The sequence below is a fragment of the Theropithecus gelada genome, chromosome 1, assembly GCF_003255815.1.
Source record: "Theropithecus gelada isolate Dixy chromosome 1, Tgel_1.0, whole genome shotgun sequence".
Taxonomy (NCBI): domain Eukaryota; kingdom Metazoa; phylum Chordata; class Mammalia; order Primates; family Cercopithecidae; genus Theropithecus; species Theropithecus gelada.
The window spans coordinates 92,486,553-92,509,614 of record NC_037668.1 but is presented as its reverse complement, the minus strand read 5'-3'; the positions used below and the strand labels follow the sequence as shown (position 1 = coordinate 92,509,614).

The 23,062-nt window shown below is 39.4% G+C and overlaps 1 protein-coding gene across 3 annotated transcripts in view; it reads right to left on the bottom strand.

Moving 5' to 3' along the window:
• Positions 1–23,062, bottom strand: part of CACHD1 (cache domain containing 1) — a 228,052-nt gene that overhangs the window by 31,370 nt on the left and 173,620 nt on the right. For all 3 annotated transcript variants that reach the window (XM_025358566.1, XM_025358567.1, XM_025358568.1), the window contains 6 exons: positions 20,340–20,489; positions 13,975–14,208; positions 9,678–9,827; positions 8,088–8,211; positions 7,165–7,282; positions 2,900–3,068 (listed from right to left, as the gene is read on the bottom strand). In XM_025358566.1, coding sequence (XP_025214351.1) covers positions 2,900–3,068; positions 7,165–7,282; positions 8,088–8,211; positions 9,678–9,827; positions 13,975–14,208; positions 20,340–20,489 — 945 coding nt within the window. The remainder of the gene's footprint in view (positions 1–2,899; positions 3,069–7,164; positions 7,283–8,087; positions 8,212–9,677; positions 9,828–13,974; positions 14,209–20,339; positions 20,490–23,062) is intronic.

Genomic DNA, 23,062 nt, shown 5'->3' with positions numbered 1-23,062 from the left:
ATTAATTAACCAAAGCAAAGACAACCGAAGGCTCGAAAAGTGCCAAGCAGCATGCTGTGGATTCATGTATATATTCTTTTACAGGCCCTCCATGCAAGGACATGCCAAAAAGAGACAGGGTAGTTCCTGAACTCAAAGAAGTTAGGGTCCAATTGGAATGACAAAGGATAAGGAAAATAGAGAAAAATAACAATGTAAGAATAACACAATAATATAAGAAGTGTCAAAGGCATACATTCACTTCAGAGACAGAAGAGTCGCCATGGGGTTAGAGTAAAGAGAAGGAGAGGTGGCTTGGGCAGTGGGTCTCTTTTGTAGTGACAGAGACTGGCATTTTAGAAAAGGCTAGTGCAGTAAGATGAGGTGAGCACAAAGAGAAAGAATCAAGATACAGAACCCAAAGCTTTGTGTCTAGGAGGTAGACATGCTTATTTATACACACATATACATATTTAATTGCCTTAGATTATTTACTCTTAAAAAATTTTTCTTTGTCTCTTTGTGTACCAAGAAAGATGATGTCCTTCCATTAGCTCACTTGAACACAGGTGACATATATTTAAGACCTGGCCTCTAAACCCCCACATCAATGAAATCAAATGGAAACTTTGCCACTGCTTCCTATATTTCCCATTCCCTTTTTATTGTATTTTAATTACCTTGGTTCATTTTCATTGCCAACTGATCCTAACTAAGATGCCCCTGATTACCTCTCCACCTTGTCCTGGGGCCTTACCATCCAGGTGAGGAAGGGTGGCAAGATCTCCCAGTGAAAGTCAGACACTGGCCTATGGTCTGCTTGTTAATCGTATATAAATAATTAAGTTCATAAACTACATTATCTGAATAATCTCTATGAGACAGTGCTTGCTGTCCAACTGAAATACAATGCAATCTACAGATGTAATTTAAAATTTTCCAGTAGCCACATTAAGAAAAGCAAAAAGTGGCTGGGCACCGTGGTGCCTGTAATCCCAGCACTTTGGGAGGCCAAGGCAGGAGGATCACCTGAGGTGAGGAGTCAAGACCAGCCTGGCCAACATGGTGAAACCCCATCTTTACTAAAAATACAAAAATTAGCTGGGCTTGGTGGCACGCATCTGTAATCCCAGCTAATCAGGGGGCTGAGGCAGGAGAATCACCTGAACTCAGGAGACGGAGGTGGCAGTGAGCCAAGATCGCACCACTGTACTCCAGCCTGGGTGACAAGAGCAAAACTTCCTGTCAAAGTAAAGATAAAAAAAAAAAAAAGGCAAAAAGTAGTATTAAATTAATTTTAATAATGTGCTTATAGAATCCAGTATATCCACAATAGCATTATAGTTTTAACATGTCATCAATATAAAAATTAAGTATGAACTTTACACTTACCATATACCTCAATTTGGACGAGCCATATTTAAAGTGCCCAATAGCTACATGTGGCTAGTGGCTGCCATATTGGAAACTGTAGCTTTGAGAGATTATGCAAAGGAAACAAAAAATCTAGGCTTGAGCTTCTTTTTCATCAAGAAAACTATTGTACTTTACTGTCTTAAATTTCAAAACAGTGACCTAATTTTCACCAGCAGTAGCCTGCTCACACAGAACTTAAAAGAGGTATGTACACATTAGCGTTTCAGTAAAGCATTTCTTAAAAATACGAAAATTTTAAACATACTTTTTCGTATAAAAACGAACAAAACCTCAAAGATAAAATAAAAATGAAGAAATATAAAATCCTGCCTTCTTGGATCAATATCACTAGCTCTATCCAAATTGTCAGCACTGCTGGGAGGTATCCCAGAAGAGACCACTTAGTCCAGCCTGCTCTTCTGATCTCATGGTCAGGCAGAACTCTCGAGGATGGAATTTAAGGGAGGAACACAAACACGAGTGCTATCATTTGAAATCTAGAGACTGCAGACTTCTAGCCTTAATTTTATTCCCATCGGTTCCCCTTCTTCTCAGTTGGCCAGTTATGTCATGATTCTTAGTTATTAACTGTTTTGAACCCTAAGTCTTTTCAACAGTGAAAAAGAGAATACCTGTTTTACTGTACTGTGAGTATACTGTGGTTTGGTGACAACATAGATCACGAATGCCTAGTATGTGCCTGGCACATGGCAGAGCAGAGGTGCATGGGTCAAATCTCAGCTTTGCTATATTTTATGTTATCTGGGGGAAAATTATCTTTGGTAAACTCAAATCAATCACACGTCAACTCAGATGAAAAATAAAAAACATCTGGTATGTAATAAATGTAAATTCCTTTTTGCTTCCTTTGAATTATCTTTGTATTCCTAAGCCCTTTTGAAGATAGGGATCTGTGGTAGATTACTGCTGATATGCTACATAGATTCCTTGGGAGGCCTTTTATTGTTATTCTACCCCACCCCACCTCAATATCCCCATACTTACATGTTTACCTTTAATGGGCTGTATCTGTGCCTCCCTCTATGGACTTTGGGCTACACTGAAAACTCTGTGCCTAGCACTAGAAGAAAGCTGAAAGTGACTAAGAAATGTGAAAGCTGAGTTCTCTTCATAGAGTCTGGGCAAACTCTATTGGTGTAATTTACACTCCAGAGCCCCCCTAGAAGACCAGGCTGAAGTTAAAACTTCACTCAACATCAAACTTGTCTTTTTTCCCTTCCTTGTCCTGTTTTCCTCACTTCCTCACTGCTTTCTCAAAGCCCATCCTGTATAAATCACCAGCACACAAAACCTTGTCTCAGCGTCTGCTAGACGACCTGATTCAAGGCCAGGCTTCAAATTGTCTTCACATTTGTATCCCCAAACCAGCTGACTCTGCAGGCATTCAGTATCTTTTTTTGGGGTGTGGGGTGGATGGTATTCAAAAGGATATTTACAGTGAGCTGCTAAGAGTAAAAACGTGAAGGAAGTGTAAGGGCTTTACCTAGGGTTGCCAGCTGTTTGAAGTGGAGGCAAGCACTGGGCTGGCCCAGGAGATCCAGCCGGTGGTACAGCAGCTTGCTGCTGGGAACAGTGTTGAGGTTCTTCAGTTGTTTCACAGGTATTTCTGGTTGTATCACCACAATACACAGAATAAAGGAAGTGTCTTGTACCTGTAAAAATCAATAAAGAATTTCTAACCTAGAAAATGAGGGTTCCATGGGGACAGGGACTTTGCATACATTATTTTCTGCTGCCTTTATCTTCTATCCTCACATGGAAGGTGTTCATTAAATATATGATGAATGAATGAAGACATGAGGACAGGGTGATAGAAGGTATCTAATTTTATATTTTCTGTTTTCTCTTCTTGTTGAGGAGACTTGAAGTATGTAACAGAAAATAATGGGGCTAACAATAGGATAAGAAAAGAGTCCCTTTGAAACTGTGACCCTAGCCTTTTTTTGCTAATGTGAGTTAATAAGCACAGGCTAGAACAGGACATAATAATACAACATTTATTTCGATTTAGATTTGAAATGCACTTAAAAATACATAATTGGTTTTGCAATAAGTGTTCTGAGAATTGAGTATTTTTCAAGCCAGTAGTGAATTCTCACTTTAAAAGAAAGGACTGAGGAGCAGCCAATACAGAATCAAGTTCATTCATTCTATTCCAAATACTGCTTTCTCTTGTCCTGGTTGGAAATGACCAACATCACTACTTAAACTCATGAAAAACACAAATCCTATGGCACCCCTGCAGAGTCGGCCTGATTTGTCATTGCAGACCATCGTAGGCAAGTGTGCCATAGCTTAAAAAGTAGTCTAATTTATTAAGCTCATATGCAGAAACAGTAGTATTTCCAGATTCACTTTGTGCCTAGAAATGGATGCTTCAACAAAATTTAGTGGGGACAATTCCACCACAGAATCAAAAGCCAATCTACCTAGTTCTAGCCACTTGATAAAGACTTAAAAGTAAAAGAAAGCCAAATTTCTCAATTATTATCCTATTATATTAGAAGAAAGATAGAACCTATTTAAAGATGGTTTATAAATAAATGAAGAGGCTGATGACTAGCAAAATCAGAACTAAAGAACGGTGCCTTATAAAGCAGCTCATGTGATTTACTTAGTGAAGTAAAAGTAAAAGATAAAGGAGAAAATTTTAATAGGTAGGTTAGAGTTAAGTGAAATATAGGATTTGTGAGGATGGTTGTAGACTCTTAAACACAGAAGCAATTTGTATCTTCCTGGAATTGCTTTCAAGTACTGCTGGCAAAGATATTCACTTAGATTAATAAATTTAATCCTCTTCCTCCATTCCCCAAATTATAAATTGACAAGGTGCTCTGAAGTGGCATTTACTATTTTCTCTCTTTTCAATCTCACAGTCATCCTTTAAGTTTGTCTTCCTATGTTGTGTGTTCCAAGGAACCAAAAGACAAAACCCTACCAGAATGACTAGAATACAATTTTATAATTGGGTCTATTCTCTAAGAGAAATATAAAGTTACTGTAAGCTTCTAAAAGTAGCACTTCATAAACAGCTCTTAGGAAAGTGGATTTCAATATAGGTCTTTCTGTCATGTTCCAAGCTGAAAAAAATAGTCTCTACATTAAAAGGAACTCTATTTCTAGAAGAGCTTCTATGGGTTGGGAGTGGGTTTTTTCCACTGATTATAACATGGGATCCATGTTTTGAAGTGAAGCAGGCCTGTGTAACATGGGAACATGTGAATACCTTCTAATAGTCAGTACTTCTATCAGAGCAAACAGCCTCCTAAAATGCTAAAAAATGCACTTGGGTTACTCAGTGACAGAGTAATCTCTTAATGCTGCTAACACAATCTCTCAAGTTACATTTAAATTAATTCAGCGAAATAATCCCTCAATATCTACTATATCTATGAGTGTTAAGCAGTTTAGCCAATTGTCCTCAGGATAAGCTAACTCTATTTGGATTATATTAGAAGAAACCATTTTATTTTTTAGGACAAGATGAGTTATCTACCCTCCTCCCCAAGTAACTAAAGAGATCTTAAAAATATTTGCCCTTATTACTGGGTAACCAGCCTAGCATTTTTTTTCAAGTCTCCAATCTCATTATTTATTATCTCCTTAAGTTTTCACTTATAGTGATCTGCTCAACAATTTTAGAACTTGGAGAAAGCTAACACTGCTACCTGAAGTGACTGCATGATTACTACCCCGAATCTGCCTAAGGAGAATAACCAGAATTTACTAGGATCACTGAAAAAAACACAGTAACATTGAGGCTCTTTACTGTACCAAGAAAAAAAAAAACACACTAACATTGAGGCTCTTTACTGTACACAGATGCCTACATTTCCTACTTTTCCTTTTAATGCCAACAACCATGAAGATATTTTCCCAGGATGTAACTGAGTTGCTTTCAATCAGAATATGCTGGAGGTAAACAATCTCTAATTTCAAGCACAAAAGTCTGTTTTCTAATTTGATGACTGGTTCATCCTCACCCTTTCTGATATTAAAATTAAATAATTTGTCTTTAAAAATGATATAAACATAAGGGCAGATGGTGCTATCATTCCAAAGAAAAATCTGAAAATGAATCAGTTAAGAGAATTTCAAAATAGGCTTTGACCTTCCTCAAATGTGTATTACCAAACAACAAACTACCAGTAGAATTAGGCTTGTAAACGTTAAGTTTCTCAAATAGTTTCATTTATTAATTTGTTTGCTTCATTTGCATTTTAGTAGTTGCTACTGCAATAGTGATACTTTAAGAACCAAACAAGAAGGTTGGAAGAGACTCCTGCCTAAATGCATTCTGGCTACTTCCAATTCCTATCTTTCCTGATCCAACTGATAAAGGCACAGACACTATGTCGAGTTGCTCTTTGACTGTCTGCATCTACCACTAGGCTCGATGCTCTATGAAGGCAGAGAGAGTATCAATCTTCTTTATCCTTCTTAGTATACAGAAAATGTTCAATAAGTAGTTTGTAAAGGGATGATTACATGAATCTATTTGGAGTCAACAGGTTAAACATCAGATTTGTCCATCCAAGAAAAATCTCATGCATGACTGCATTTTATGTTCAGTGATTAAAATTTGATGATAAAAATAAAAGTCCACTCCCCTTTTGGTCAGTTATGGTATTTAGGGTCCTTCAACAGCACTGCTATGTTAATTGGGAAAGAAGAGGAGAGAAAAGAAACACAGGTAATGTGAACAGTGTGTGTTAGATCTGCTTTCTCTGTGATTCCTTGAAGCCTGGTGCCTGAATGAATCTGCTAAGAGAAAGCAGAAATGGGTGTCACAAGTTATGGCCAAACTATCGATCTGCTTGTGTTGAACACGAATAATCCAATTTCTAATCTAAGATTTTCTTTTCCTTAGAGAATGTCAGAGGGTACTTATGCTTTCACGTCTCCTTTTAAACTCCCAACCTCCACAATTTGAGTTGAACTGAAAAAATCCAACTGGATGTAATCGAAATGTGCATTAATAGGGGAGTGTTTGGAGAAATTTGGGTCATCCACACAATGCAATACTATATAGCCATTAAAGCCATGTGTGAGCATATATACATACACACACATATATATGCCTGCCATTAAAGCCGTGTGTGAGCATATATACACACACACATATATATGCCTGCCATTAAAGCCGTGTGTGAGCGTATATACACACACACACATATATATGCCTGCCATTAAAGCCGTGTGTGAGCGTATATATACACACACACATATATATGCCTGTCTGTATATACACATTTTCTGGAAATTGATCTAAGTAGCTACTTATGGGGAATGGAAAGTTAAAGGAAGGAAGGAAGTGGATAGTTTTGGCGCTATCATGGCTCACTGCAGCTTCAACCTCTCAGGCTTAACCAATCCTCCTACCTCAACCTCCTGAGTAGCTGGGAATACAGCATGTGTCACCACGTCTGGCTAATTTTTACATTTTTTATAGAGATGAGATTTTGTTATGTTGTCCAGGCTGGGCATAGTTTACTTTCTGCTTTCTATCCTTTTATATGGTGTGATGAATTCATCATGAACAATTATGAGTTTTATAAACAAAAAAGGAAAAAATAATTATACAACATCTGTGGAATGTCTTCTTTCTCAATCACTTTAGAACTTGGTTAGTCACATTCTGAGACATAATATCAGACCCAAGTGCCACCCCCTGCCCGAGAATTCCCCTATGAACAAGAGCACTGCACCCTGTAGCTCTTCAAGCAAAAACAACTTCCTCTCACTCACCATCTTCCAGGCATAGCTAACATTGTAGGCTTCCTTTCCAGTTTCTCTCAGCTTGTTTATGTGCCAAGACAGGGATGAGTTCACAGGGACTGCGATAATCTGGCTGCCCAGAGGGAGGCTGTGTTGGCAAACAGAATTAAATATTTCAGGCAAAAGATAAAATTAAGCACTTAATTAAAGGCAAGGAAGAAGCTGTGAGCCAATGGCCACCTCCTGATTTTGAATACCAATGAAACTCATCAGTTTTGAAAGAGATAATGTGAGATTTTCAATTTCGTAAAAGCATTATGTCAGCTCTGCATTAAAAACATTCCTTACTCTCCATCCTTGCTCCCCAACTCTAATTCTTTCCAGAGACTAACTTGTCTCAAATCGCTCAGTCGTTAATTTTCAACCAATGAGCACAAAGACTCATTCCTCTACAGGTTACCATCTGCCAAAATAATGTATCACAGTTGGAAAAAATCCAACCTGTTTTTTATTTTAAGAAAAAACAATGTATAAGATTGTGCTGTCAACTTGGAATGGACGCTACTTTGCCAGGCTATTTTTTGGCAAATGCAACAAAGCTGGTCCTCAACTTAGCCTTTTATTTTGCCAATATTTTTCAATTTGGTATCATTGGAACTTTTTTTTGAAAATGAGATGAAATATATCTGATTTTACAATGAAAGTCAATGTGAACACAGAATTTGATTTACAAGACATTATCCTCAAATGATAGTTCCAAGAGACCTTATCTGTGATGCAAAGTGAGCAAAATCTTGGGTGCTATTCTTATGGAAATATTACTGAGAATACTTTTGATAACATTAAAATAATTTATACACTTGTTTTACACTTTATAGTAAATACTCATATGTGGCTTTGATGGGTCCCATTCTCAGGGAAAAAGAATCCTATGACCCTCACCTTTTTCTTACCTGAGGATATTTTGCCGAACTAATTCAAATTTTGGAATATTTTCATAATGTATGATGTCAGTATGAAGTGGGGGCTCTGATAATAAATATGGCCTGGTAAGAGATGGGTGCATAAGTGTATATCCTGCAATAAGAAAACAAAATGCATGTTAATAAGAAACATGTTGTAGGAAGTTCTGAATCACTGTTTTGAAATATGGGGTACTCTGGGCTGGCTGCCCAATATTCAACTTCTCATTGTGCAACTCACCAGTCCAATAAAAACTGAACCTGTTTTATATGTGCTTATATAAAACTCTTGCAGCGTGGAAAGATGTCTTAAATTATCAAACATCCGTCTAATCAAGAGTATTTTGGAGGTATTGGTTGTTTCGTTGTTTTATAAAACATTCTAATCTACCACATAAATCTTAAGTAAATCTAAGATAACAATTTAGTAAAAAAAAAAAAAAGATCCAAAGGATGACATTCTTTTTTTGTTTCTTTAACTTCTTTTAACTTTTTAACTTCAGGGGTACATGTGCATGTTTATTATATAGGTAAGTCTGTGTCGTGGGGGCTTGTTGTATAGATTATTTTGTGATCCAGGTACTAAGCATAGTACCCAATAATTATTTTTTGTGCTCCTCTCCCTTGTCCCTCTTTCCACCCTTAGGTAGCCTCAGTGTCTGTTGTCCTCCTCTTTGTGTCCATGTGTTCTCATCATTTAGCTCTCACTTATAAGTGAGAACATGCAGTATTTGGTTTTCTGTTCCTGAGTTAGTTTGCTAAGGATAATGGCCCCCAGCTCCATCTATGATCCTGCAAAGGACATGATCTCATTCTTTTTTAAATGGCTGCACAGTGTTTCATATGTACCACATTTTCTTTATCCAGTCTACCACTGAGGGGCATTTAGGGTGATTCCATGTCTTAGCTATTGTGAATAGCACTGCAATGAACATACAGGTGTCTTTATGATAGAACGATTTACTTTTCTTTGGGGGGGTGTGTGTGTGCATAGATATATATCCAGTAATGGGATTGCTGGGTCGAATGGTAATTCTGTTTTCATCTCTTTGAGGAATCATCACACTGCTTTCCACAATGGCTGACCTAATTTACATTCCCACCAAGAGTGTTCAAGTGTCCCCTTTTCTCGGCAACCTCGCCAGCATCTGCTATTTTTTGACTTTTTAATAATAGGCATTCTGACAGGTGTAGGATGGTATCTCACTGTGGTTTGGATTTGCATTTCTCCAATGATCAGGGATACTGAGATTGTTTTCATAGGCTTGTTGGCTGCATCATTTCTTCTTTCGAAAAGTATCTGTTCATGTCAAAGGATGATATTCAATGTATCATTCAATCCTCCAGTCTAACTTCCTGATTTACAAATAACTGTTCCCTACCCCTCAAAGAACGTAGAAACACATGTGTAATTTGGAGATCCACTCTGCCATCTTTATGGTGTTCTACTACAAATGAGCAATCTTAGTCACAATGCTCTTCTTTACACTATAATTTTTCTATTTTGTTTGTAGAATATCTATACCTTATTTTCTTAGGTTTCTAAAAAAGTATTCTTAGGATGAACATTTAGCAGATTACCTTTGTCGTCTATGAGAAAAGTATAGGAGGCCAAAGAGTCTTGGTAATACGTCACGTCTTCAAGAATATAAGCCAGATTCACGTCCACACCTACAATTCCCAGAAGTAGGTTTCCAAAATAACAGGGTTTACTCACAGTCATTATCAAACCTATGGGTTAAAAACAAAATAAATCTAAAGAATAGCAGAGAAGGAATTGGACAAAGACTGGCACTGTGCTCCGGTGAATCATGAAGGCTTCTACCAGCTGTCTCCATTTTGTTTGGAAGAAAAGTTTCCCATGTGGTCCAGTAATCAAGCACTGCCTTTGCAGACAGCGTAATAAATGAGTTAGAGTGGGAGGGAAAGAGCGATCTTTGGCAGCTCAGATAGCGCAGTTAATTCAAATGGAAGCAATTTCTATGTTTTCCACTACTTTTTCACCTAAAAAGATAAGACATTCCAGATCAGTGCAAAACATCAGCAGCACTAAATACATTTTTTCTATTTCGTGAAGTAGGTAGATTCAGCTGAACTTGAAAGATCAATGGACAATGAATCTAAAAACTGTACTTATAGTCCAGCTGCACCCCTTTTGTATTGTACAGGTGACATCGGATATAACTTCTCCGAGCCTTGGTTCACACATCTGCTTACTTTTTTTTATTTTAATATTTCGAGATGAGGTCTCACTCTGTCACCCAGGTTGGAATGCAGTGGTGCGATCATAGCTCATGGTGGCCTCAACTGCCTGGGCTGAAGTGATCCTCCCTCCTCAGCCTCCCAAGTAGCTGGGATTATGGGGATGAGCCACTGTGCCTGGCTCATACACCTGTTTAAAGGATACAGCATTAACTGCTTTACTGATTTCTAGGAAATGTTAGATCAAAAGAGACTATAGATAAACGAATGCTTAAAAGGTATTATTACTATATCCCATTAATGCATCCTTTAAAGAAAGGTGAAAACAAGGGGAAAAAATCTTAGAAAGGTACAGTATCTGAACATACAGAACTTCAAGTAGCTGAAGGAGGAATTAAGTTTCCAAAGGAATGTATTTCCAGTCATTCAGGCCAGGAGTTCCTACATTTTTATGTAAGGGGTCAGACAGGAAATATTTCAGGCTTTGTGGGCTACATAGTCTCTAGTGCATAATTTTTCCTTCTTTTTTTTTTTTTTAATAACCTTTTCAAAATATAAAGACCGTATTTAGGTAATAGGCCATGAAAAACAACAACAACAACAACAATAATAGGATAACTAGGGAAAGGGCAAAGCACACAGGAGGAAAATGCAGAACAGTGTGCTGATGGTGGGTCAATGCATGGCCCTGAGATCGAGACACCTGGTTTCTCCTCGTGGCTTCCCTGCTGAGTTTGGTAAGTTGTGCTACGTCTTGGAATGAGTCTCTCCATATATCAGATGGGGTGCGGGGGTGAGATAAAATGATCTTTACGATCCCCAACAATTATACAACCCTATGGCTCTAAAGAAAACTCTAAACAAAAAGATGGATTGTTTATCTTTATCTTGATTTTGTGTTTTCCTGTGCTTGATGTCATGTTGATGTCTATCAGCCTATCAGAAAGCCATTCTTCTAGAAACATCCAGCAAAGGGATTAAACACTCCTGAAGGCTTCTACAAAGAATGAGCTTCTACACAGAGAATTGCATATAATGTCCACTTGAGGTATTATCGAGTTGCTATGGTTGCATAGGCCAACTAAATGCATCATTTGGTAAAAAGAAGTGGACACATCACTGAAAAAGCTTCTGAAGTCATGCAACGGGTCTCTATTTTGGTTTCAAAAGCATTTTTTTAAGCAGTTCATATTTAGAATGCTATCTGTTTTAAAACGTTTTAAAATAACAGGTATTTAAGAAGGTTTTAGAAATGCATTTTGGAGAAGGTTTTTCCCAGGTCTCCCAGGATAAATAGCTTGTAGGTGGCAGGAGCAGGCTGAGAGGACCAGCATGGAGACAGAGGTCACAATCTGCCCGCCACAGTCCCCTGAGCTTTAGTCTAGGATTAAAGCCATTTTCATAGATCAGTAAAGTACAACAGAAATACTCAGTGACTGAGATGTCTGTTCGCTTCAAATTTCTATTCTCCTCTGGACAGGTTGAGAACAAAGTCTTAAAAAAGAAACACAATCTTACTTTTCAATTATCAACTGGGACAGAAGACTCTTGATCCCATTATGGCAAATAAAGTATGCTAAGCTCCTGTTATACTGACAAAATCCTCAATCACTCTCTCTGCTTTAACCTAAAGCACATAGATTTACTATTTAAAAAGAAATATGTTCAGTAACTGATATTTTAATCTGTGTAGGTTTTGAACTACAGTCACATAAACATGGGTTTCCCTAGAATCAAGCCTCATGTCATGGAGTTCGAGGATGTGTCACTCAATAATTCTAGGGACTGAAAAGACAGACACACTCCAGCAGAGGAATTCAATAGGTCTGTGAACCAATCACTGAAATCCACGGCACAGGATTCATAACACAGGCCCCAAGGAGTAAAATTTGGATGGTATCAGGCAACAGGTGGCCCAATATCTACATGTGATTTGGTTTAAAGCATTCAGGGTAAATCCAGCTCTCTGGATTTAGGAGGGAGTCCCACCCTACCTGATACCACTATTGATAATAGAATTTGGCTATATAAACTTCTGAGTTTGTGAAAAACTGGATTTCTACATCTTTTGTCCCTTTCACACAGTATTAACAGGAATTACTGATTTGCCTTTCTCTTCTCAGACTTACAAGCTTACTGAGGGTAGGAGGTGAGCCTCACTCATCACTGCCTGGCACAATGCTTGGCTGGCACTCAGTAATGTAGGCTACATGCATAAAAGGTAACTTGGATTTAAGACTTCATGTTTTCACTAAAAAGGGAAATAATCTTGTCTAAAAGTGGGAGTTTCTATTCTATATACATGTGTAGGCCCTGACAGTAATAGGAGTGATTTTAAAAAGTGAGGCTGGGCATGGTGGCCCACACCTGCGCTTTAGGAGGCAAAGGTGGGAGGATTGCTTGAGGCCAGGGGGTAGAGGCTGCAGTGAACTATGATCACGCCACTGCACTCCGGCCTGGGTGAGAGGGAGAGGCCCTAGCTCTTTAAAAATAAAAATTGAGATATAACGGCAGTTGGCTTATTTTTTCCTTATAGAAAGAGAATGTCTACCTAGTTTCTAGAAAACACCTTCTCTATAGGCTTGTTACTTTTTACACAAGTTTAAAAAAAATTCATATTTGTGAATTCATATTTGTTAGTTCCTAGCTAACAAAACATAAATATAATATCTCAAATGGCAATGGTGCCTGTCTGGCTAATAATTAGCTACTTCTTCAATTTTCTTCTCTGTCAAGGAAGGAGAGAGGGGAGGATATAGAGAAAAGCGTGGAGGAGGGAAAGAACCTGGAGAAGTAAAAGAAAAAGATCACGCGTTTACTGAAAATATACTGTTAGGCATTGTTCTAGATGTTTTATTATTATTGCATTTAATCTTTGCAACTGCCTTGAGAGAAATGTTGTATTTTCTGTTATATTTTCCAGATTCTATTTCATAGGTCAGGAAATTGAATCCTGTGAAGGTTCAGTACTTTACTCAACATCCTGTTATGGGTAACTTAGGCATCAGGATGATGGCGACGCTGATGTTAGTAATAATAACAATGACAACAACAAAGGTAAAATACATTTAATAAATGAAATAAAAACAGTAATTATAATTGAATGGTATGCCGGTCATGTGTTATCATATATTTTATAATATCTAGGTAATCCTAGATTAACTAGATAATGACAGGTCATATATGTTATCTAGTTAATCCTAATCTGAAAGATTTACTATCCCATTTTACAGGTGACCAAATGGAGAATTAACACCATTAAATAACTTACCAAGGACAACACCTCAAGTGGAAGAGTGGAATTTGAAAGCCCATCTGAGGCCAGGCCCGTGTTTGTGCCATGATACCGCGTTGCCTTGTCTCAGGCTGAATCCTCGGCACTTCTGAGTTTCATTTCCCATGTGCCATGATATAAAGCTACTCTTTAGTCCTAATTCACAAACTTTTGGATATTTGAGAATCCTCACATAGCTTCCCCAGAGGATATATCCATTATGTGTACTCTGGCCAGGGTAATAAGGAAAAACCTGGGCTGGGGATTTCTGCTGTACAGTACAGAGCTATAAGACAGGTGGCAGGGGTGCTAAGAAATCCTATGATCCTGAGAAAGAGGTGCCCATTTCTATCCACCCAATTCTTTTCCCCTTCCTTTAACAGGAAGTTTATGCAAACTCACCATCTCCCATCTCATCAGAGAAGGGGAGGCTGAAGACAGCTTCGTCAATCATCCGGTTGGGAAGGTTTGTGTAGAACCTGCCCACTGTGGTCTCCAGGTTGCTCAACTGGTTCAGCACCATCATGCTGCCCTTAATCACAGGCAAGGCCGTCCGGTCTGGCACACCGTACTTCCCTGAATTCTGTTCAGCTAGATCCCTCAGAAAAGCCAGCTCTTTCAAACCAGTCACCCCATCTAAAATGGAAAGCCAAGAGAAGACCACGGAAAGCAAAATCGTTTATATTCATTCAACCTCTTGCCATTTAGATCAAATACAGGCATGGATGAGGTCTTGTAATACCAAAGGGGTTTTTGCAGAGACCACGTGGACTCTGGACACAAATACCAGTTCCTGCTGAGGAAACAAAGCCTGAGGCATGGTCTTCCCTGAGATAGTCAAGAGGGGAAAGGGACTCTTCACAGGGCAATGATGAAAAACATATGCGTAAATAAAGGAGTCCCATTCAGTAAGAATGTGTTCTCCCCATAAGTTAATTATAAAATGAAAATTCATTTCTGCATTTAATATTTAAAAAGAAAAGTAATAATTAACACATCTGCATTTAATTTAATGTAGTAGATGAAACCATAAGAGTTTTAAAGGATAGAGGTTTATCCTTTCATTCCTTACTTCTTCACCTATAAAACCACTTGCCAAAGTCTCATGCAACTAAATGAAAGAATTATGGACTGCATTTACTGATGCTTCCAAACCCTGTTTCTTTAAGCTCATTTTAATTATAAACATATTCATACTTGATATTAAGATAATACTGAATTTGATTTATTTAATATAATTTTTTTACATTTAGAGGGTTTTGAAAACTTTGTACAAAATTTAGGCATACTGGGAATGTATTGTTCTATAACATCTGTAATTTATAGCACAAAAATAAATGTAATACTTTTTTTTTTTTAGTTTGCTATTGTTGGAACATAGTCAAAAGGATTAGAAACTGATTGCATATGGGCACTGTTGTAAACGAATTCAAAATGATTTCAGCCACTACTGAGGTTCTACCACTTCATTTTAAAAAGGTTTTGTCTCATGTTCCTGAAGATTTCAATAGCAAACCATGAACTATTCAGTCATTAAAAAGAATCTGAAGCTTTCATGGTTCATCTACCACATACGTCTTTAGCATTTCTACATAGAGAGTGTACATACTTCTAGCACTGGAAGTCCACTTCTAAAATCATGGCAGAATAAAATAAAAATTAATTTCTTTCCCCCACCCCCTACCTTTTTTTTTTTTTTGAGACAGAGTTTCCTTCTGTCACCCAGGCTGGAATGCAGTGGCGCAATCTTCGCTCACTGCAACCTCCACCTCCTAGGTTCAAGCAATTCTCATGCCTCAGCCTCCCAAGTAGCTGGGATTACAGGTATACACCACCTAAAAAAAAATGCCTGGCTATTTTTTTTGGGATTTTTGGTAAAGATGGCATTTCACCATGTTGACCAGGCTGGCTTCGAACTTCGGGCCTCAAGTGATCTGCCCCTCTTATCTCCCAAACTGCTGGGATTACAGGCGTCAGCCACCATGCCTGGCCTATCATTTCTTTCTGAAAACACATTATATTTAAATAAACTTGACTTTTGCTCCACGCATGCAATACTAAAGGAAAGGAAAAAATATCTGGGCCAAATTAAGTCAGAATCAGATTATTGTTCCCTTTGCGTGGCACAGAGCTGAGATGGAGGGTGAGGGGTACACTCCAGAGTAAAAGTTAACACCAAAGACACGATTGGTACCTGATCTTATATCCTTGAGAAGCTCACAGAAGTAAAACAATAAAAGAAGAAAACTCAAGCAATAAATAAATTTCCCTTCTTTGTCATGTACTGCTTGAGTCTCTCAAAATGTAAAAGAAAAGTGACAAACAAGAATATCTACTAGGCAAAGAAGAGTAGCATGGGATGGAAGGTTATGGAGGATTGAGTATGAGGTGTTACTCCATCATGAGATTTTATGCAGCAGTGGCGGTAGGTCAGTAGGGTGGCTGATTGGTAAGTACGCTGGGTTGCCTATTATCAACATGGTCATGCTAGAAACTACATTTCCCAGGATCCTCTTCTCTAGTATGCTACCAGGTTAAAAGTGCAAAACGTGAGGGCTATATTGCGAGATTTGGGGGACAAAGAAAGAAGTGGTGAGAGACAGACACTGAGGGGCCAGAATGTTCCAGTTTGTCCTACTCTTCTCTGTGTTCAGCTCCCTTTCCCAGCTGCTGACCTGCTCACTGATAGCAACCCCAGGCATGTTCCAGATGCTTCACTTAGCATGCACGGGGGCCAGCAGCAACAAAAAGCCAACATCCTTCCATGGACTTCTACACCAGGTCTCCTAAGTGGTCTTCTGTGTTCGTAGCTTCCAGACTTCTCAGACTTCCCAGACTTCCCAGCAGGCCCCAACTTGGTTACTAAACTCTGAGATGTCAACTCCCCATCTTGGGTCTTTCATTTTTTTTTTTCCCCACAATTTCTCCCAGTTTCTCCCACAATTGTGTGTATTCTAATTCTGACAATAAACTCTTTTTTAAATTTAATTTTTATGGGTACATAGCAGGTGTATATATTTATGGTATACATGCGATGTTTTGATACAGGTGTTCAATGTGTAATAATCATAGCAGAGTAATTGAGGTATGAACCACCGCAATCATTTATCATTTCTTTGTACTATTAGGAACATAAAACTTCTACTGTATTAGTTATTTTAAAATATATAATAAATTACTATTGACTATAGTCACCCTGTTATATTATCAAATACTATATCTTATTCATTCTATCTATTTTTGTTAGATAGAATGTAACCATTACCAATCAATACCCATTAACCATTTCCAATCCCCCCCAACTTCTCTGGTACCCTTCCCAGTCTCTCATCCCCAGTAGTTCAAGTGTTTTATTTATTTTATTTTTATTTTATTTTTTGAGACAGAGTCTTACTCTACTGCCTAGGCTGGAGTGCAGGGGTGCCATCTTGGCTCACTGCAACCTTTGCCTCCCAGGTTCAAGCGACTCTTGTGCCTCAGCCTCCTGAGTAGCTGGGAATACAGGCATAGGTCACCACACTTGGCTAATTTCTGTATTTTAGTAGAGATGGGGATTCACCATGTTGGCCAGTCTGGTCTCGGACTCCTAACCTCAGGTGATCGGCCTGCCTTGGCATCCCAAAGTGCTGGGATTACAGGTGTGAGCCACTGAGCCTGGCCCAAGTATTTTAATTTTTAGCTGACAACAAATTCTTTATTCCAAGGTTCTCTTAGTCAATCTGTTTCCCTATTTGTAAGTAAGGTAAGTGTGTCTACTCTAGTGAACCACACGTAGAAACAGCATTCTGAGAAGGAAAGAGAAAACTGGCAGTGAGGATGTGTGTCTGGTTAGATTAAACGAGGAAAGATAAGAGAAAAGGATGCTGAGATGGAAATAACTAGAGATTCTAAAGTATGGAATTACTGGAACACAGAAAGTGTGTAAGAGACTTTGGTTGAAGAATTTAGGACCAGTGAAGGAACGGGTGGCAGCAAGGAAGTAAGGAAGCATCTGCCTGGGCAGACCTTCAAATCTAATGGAAGAGAAGCAATCCCTTCCTTTTGGGCCTCCTTACTCCTCTTCTATTGAATTTCATTCATCTTCTGTGTCTACCTATCTTCCTCACTGGGTCATAAGCAACTCGTAGACAGGAACTTTGCATAATACAGCTCTGAAACCTCAGTACCCTATGTTGTACATGGTAGGTGGTCAGTAAATTTTATTTTTCCTCCCTTCCTCCTTTTCTCCCTCCCTTCCTACCTCTCATGAATGAAAGAAGCCAACACAAAAGAGAAAAGAGCAACAGGTGATCAGAGATGACACTGACGGGCACGTGCCCAGGCATCCTCACTCACCTCACCTGTGTTCAGTCCTGTGCTAAGTGCTCAGAATGCAAAGAAAACTAAGACATAGTTCATGCCTGAGAAGTTCACATTCTTGTGGAAAGTGGAGGCGGGAGAGAGAGAGGACAGTATGTGAGCACCTTACTACAGTATAATGGGAGACATGCTTATCAGAATTAGGCACAAGGTGCCAGGGGACAAAGAGGACTGGACAGAGATCTGGGCCTGGATGGCAGAGCTCCACCTCTGAGCCATGCTGTCTGAGAGAGGAAACCATATAAGCTTTCATAAACTCTTTTCACTGGCTTTGAGGACTCATTCTTTTTTTTTTTGTTTTTGGAGACGAGTCTTGCTTTGTCGCCCAGGCTGGAGTACAGCGGCGCGATCTCGGCTCACTGCAAGCTCCGCCTCCCGGGTTCACGCCATTCTCCTGCCTCAGCCTCCTGAGTAGCTGGGACTACAGGCACCCACCACCATGCCCGGCTAATTTTTTTGTATTTTTAGCAGAGACAGGGTTTCACCGTGTTAGCCAGGATGGTCTCAATCTCCTGACCTCGTGATCCACCCACCTCGCCCTTCCAAAGTGCTGCGATTACAGGTGTGAGCCACAGAGCCTGGCCTTGGAGGACCCGTTCTTTACCAGGTACTACGTTAAGAACTTTCAACACAATCATATATTGCTTATTTATTATTACAACAACCCTATGCAGTAGATTTAACTATTTTTGATTTCACAGATAAAACTGCAGTCTAAAGAGATTAAGTAATTTGCCGTAAGCCACACGACTAGCAAATGCAGACAGCAGCTAAGGACCACTAGACGACAGCCTGTGTTCTCTCAAGTGTGGTCTAGAAAACATTTGGAAGAGAATCACCCTGGCCAAAATGAAGATTCCTGAACCCCTCCTAAGAGGATATGAATAAGAATCTGAGAGCAATGCCTGGAAATCTGCATTTTAAAGCCATTTCCCAAGGAATCCTTAGCACATCAGAATATGAGGCCCACTGTCCCTAAACCACATGGTTCTACATGGAAATTTTGCAGGTGACAAGAGAAACAAAAGATAGTAGGTGGGAAAGGCTGCTCAAGACCTGGCTTTTTTTTTTTTTTCTTTTTTTTGAGATGGAGTCTCGCTCTGTTGCCCAGGCCGGAGTGCAGTGGCCGGATCTCAGCTCACTGCAAGCTCTGCCTCCCGGGTTTAGGCCATTCTCCTGCCTCAGCCTCCCGAGTAGCCGGGACTACAGGCGCCCGCCACCGCGCCTGGCTAGTTTTTTGTATTTTTTAGTAGAGACGGGGTTTCACCATGTTAGCCAGGATGGTCTCTTATCTCCTGACCTCGTGATCCGCCCGTCTCGGCCTCCCAAAGTGCAGGGATTACAGGCTTGAGCCACCGTGCCCGGCCTTTTTCTTTCTTTAGACAGAGTCTTTCTCTGTTACCAGGCTGGAGTGCAGCGGCGCAATCTCAGCTCACTGCAACCTCTGCTTTCTGGGTTCAGGTGATTCTCCCGCCTCAACCACGCCCAGCTAATTTTTATATTTTTAGTAGAGACAGGGTTTCACCACGTGGGCCAGGTCTTGATCTCTTGACCTCGTGATTTGCCCACCTCGGCCTCCCAAAGTGTTGGGATTACAGGCGTAAGCCACCGTGCCTAGCCAAGACATGGCCTCTTAAACACAAGAGAAGATGGCCACTTTGAATACTGAGGGCAATGGGCCTGAAGATGTCATGGAAGAAAAGCAGTGTGTTAACAGGTGGAGAGATACAATACGGCTAGAAAACAGTGCTGCACTCAGACTAGCGGACAGATTGAACAGCAGAAGGGGAAAAATGGAGTAGTAGCTTGAATTTGCCAATTGCTAAACCCTTTTACATTCTGTCATTCAATAGCAGCACAATCCATTTTAATGAGTGTTTACTGTACATTAAGGCTAATCCTCACAACAACACTGCAAAGTAGATAATGCTTATCTCCATTTTTCAGCTAAGGAAGCTGAGGTGGAGAAAGTGGCAGAAGAGGCTTCAGGTGGTGATTCTGTAGGAAAATGTGATATTCACAGATCGGTAGCACAGAAGAATCTAGGTCAGTGCTTTGGCTTCCTGCAGCTTAAACCAATGAGATAAGTTAAAACCTTAGATAATCCTAGAATATGAAGAACTGAAAAGAAAAGGTGGGGCGGGGAGATGCTGTATAAAATCCTCTGCAAGACCATGCCAGTGGAGAAGAGGTTTAGAAACAAGCAGTTAGCTGGAGAGACAGATGAAGAGAAAGGAACCTCGTAACACGCCCTAAATACCAACATCAGGTAGAGAAAGAGCTGCCTGGTTGCCTTTTCCCATAGCCTTCATCCAAGCACACTGTTATGATTCTTCTTCTTCTTTTTAAAGCAGCATACACTTAGAGGGATCTTTGATCTGAAAGGAAAATCTTGAAATACTACCTACCGTTCATGAGGGCATAGGTGAGAATCATTACGGAGTTGTTTAGAAAGCTATTTTCTTCATTGATGACTCGGAGAGTTGCTTTTTTATCTTCTTCCGAAGAGTCCTTTGATGTAATGCCAGCTGACAGGTAAATGATGACCATGTCTGTATCTAAGCAAAAACACATCAATTGAATGCTCTATTTGGATTCTGGCTAAAGGCAGCAGTTCAGTTTCCTGTTCATGTCCTTGGACTTCCCCACCTCGAGGACCTGCCTAGCCCATGGTTCCTAGTTCCTCCCATTTGATGCTGTGGCTTTCATCCTCCCGCTTCTGCCTTTCTTCCATCCCACCCTTTCTGGACAATGAGGCCACATTTATGCAGCATCGGGTAAGGATGTTCCACATATATTTACCAGATAAAAGGAGGTGATTTCCTTTAGGCACCCATGGTTATAGTAATTTAAGCCAATCCAAATGGAAATCTCTCCTGCCTTCCGAAACAGATGATGCAGAACGGGACTTATCCTTTCCTCTGTGATGCAGGAACACCACCAGGAATGCTTGTTTCTTGAGGATCAGGCTTTAAAATGATGATTCTTTCAGGGCTCTTCAGGCACATAATGTTATTTGCTCCTGTACTAAATATCTCTAGGTAATTTTCATTGAAAAATCTCATCAGTAGAGCAGTGAAACATGGACTTAGAAGCCAGTTGACTGTGTTCAAAGCCCAGCTCTGCTACTTACAAGCTGCATCTGGGTAATTGAGGCAAATTTCTCAACGTTTCTACACCTAATTTTCTTTGTCTATAAAATGGGAGTAATGACAGGACTGACTTAATAGTGTTGCTGTGAAGAATAATTGGTTATTTTAAGTAAAGACTATCAGCAAAAAGGTGATGACAAAAAGAAGGTAAAAGAGAAAAAAAAGAAACTACAACATACACACAAAATGAAAACAAAAACCATGCCACTGGACTGAAGTAGCAGCCCTGAGTTAGAATTGAAATTATTTTCCAAACAGGGCTGAGAGGTAGAATAACTGAGAGTTAGGTTGGTCCAGTAGAACTTCTGTCAAGTGGATTGACTGAAAAAAACAAAGGTGATAAATTTCCTACAATTAGAGATAAATAAGCAGAGGCTAAATGACCACAATAAAAAGAGGGAAGTCAGAGAGCTGGACTTTTATATCCTCTTTCTAATCTGCAATTCTTTGATTTAACATATATGTATATGTGTTAAATATATATGTTAAATATGTGTGTATGTGTGTGTGTGTATGTGTGTATGTGTGTATATATATCTGTATTAAGACTGAGTCTTGTTCTGTCACCCAGGCTGGAGTGCAGTGGCATGATCTCAGCTTACTGCAACCTCCCCCTCCAAGGTTCAAGCGATTCTCATGCCTCAGACTACTGAGCAGTTGGGACTACAGGCACATGCCACTATGCCCAGCTAATTTTTTGTATTTTTAGTAGAGATGGGGTTTCACCACGTTGGCCAGGCTGGTCTTGAACTCCTGACCTCAAGTGATCTGCCCGCCTCTGCCTCCCAAAGTGCTGGGATTACAGGCATGAGCCACCACGCATGGCCTCAATATATATTTTTAGGACATTCTACATATTTTTTACTGAGAAATAAAAATCTATGTAATATGTTATATACTTATTTCTTCAGGTTTTGGTTATTGTTTTTTAGTTGAGGTTGCTCTAAAGTGACTGTGGCAGGCAACCTCAAACTTGGTCCCTTAGTGATTCCATGTCCTCCACATTCATTCACCTCCTGGGGTAGTTGCCTTCCTTGAGTGTGGCTGGATTTAGTGAGTCACTTATAATGACTAGAATGCAGCAGAGGTGAAGGAACATCAAGACCAAGACTAGGTTACAAAAAGACTGTGGCTTCTGCAAGGGGGGGGCTTTCTCACTCTGAAGAAAGCCAGCTGGCAGGTTGTAAACAGTCCTATGGAGAGGCAAGGAACAGAGGCCCTTTGAACTGAAAATCCTGCCAGCACAAGTGTGAGTGAGCTTGGAAGCAGCTATTTCCCCAGTAGAACTTTGAGATGACAGTAGCTTTGGTCAATAGGTTGACTGCAATCTCAAGAAACTTGTAGGGCTAGAGGCACCCAGCTATGCCGTGCCCAGATTCCTGATATACAGAAACTATGAGACAATAAAGATGTATTAAGCTACAGAATGTTGGAATAATTTGTTACACAGGAATAGTTAATGAATACGGTTACCCTTTAAAAAATTATCCTAATGGTGAAGACACAAAGCTTGAATTTCCTTCAGTTTACACATTCCCATTTTAGACTTAAGTATTCTTTATTATGCAGAATTGAACAGTTAACTTATAATGTATGAATGTCATAGATAACTGAACTTGACTGTAAGAAATAAATGCATTCAAAGTTCCTCTTATTTACTCCTAATACTTAATACCAATTTTGATACTTGAACATTCTCTAGTGAACATTAACTGCACATTTAAATTTCACTATTTAGTTATCAGAGATTAGGAAGTAAATGCTGATGCAAAAAGAAAATCTACACATTTCAGGAAGATTCTTGTCTTAAATTAGATGTCAACAAACCAGATGTCAATATTTTTTCAAAGTTGTATATACAGTTCAGTAAATTATTTTATAAGGACCCTAAACAGTTCATTTAAACTTCAGACTGAAAAACACAAAAACAAAAATTGCTTGAGTCCCTAGTTGGGGGAAACATATAGATATAGATATAG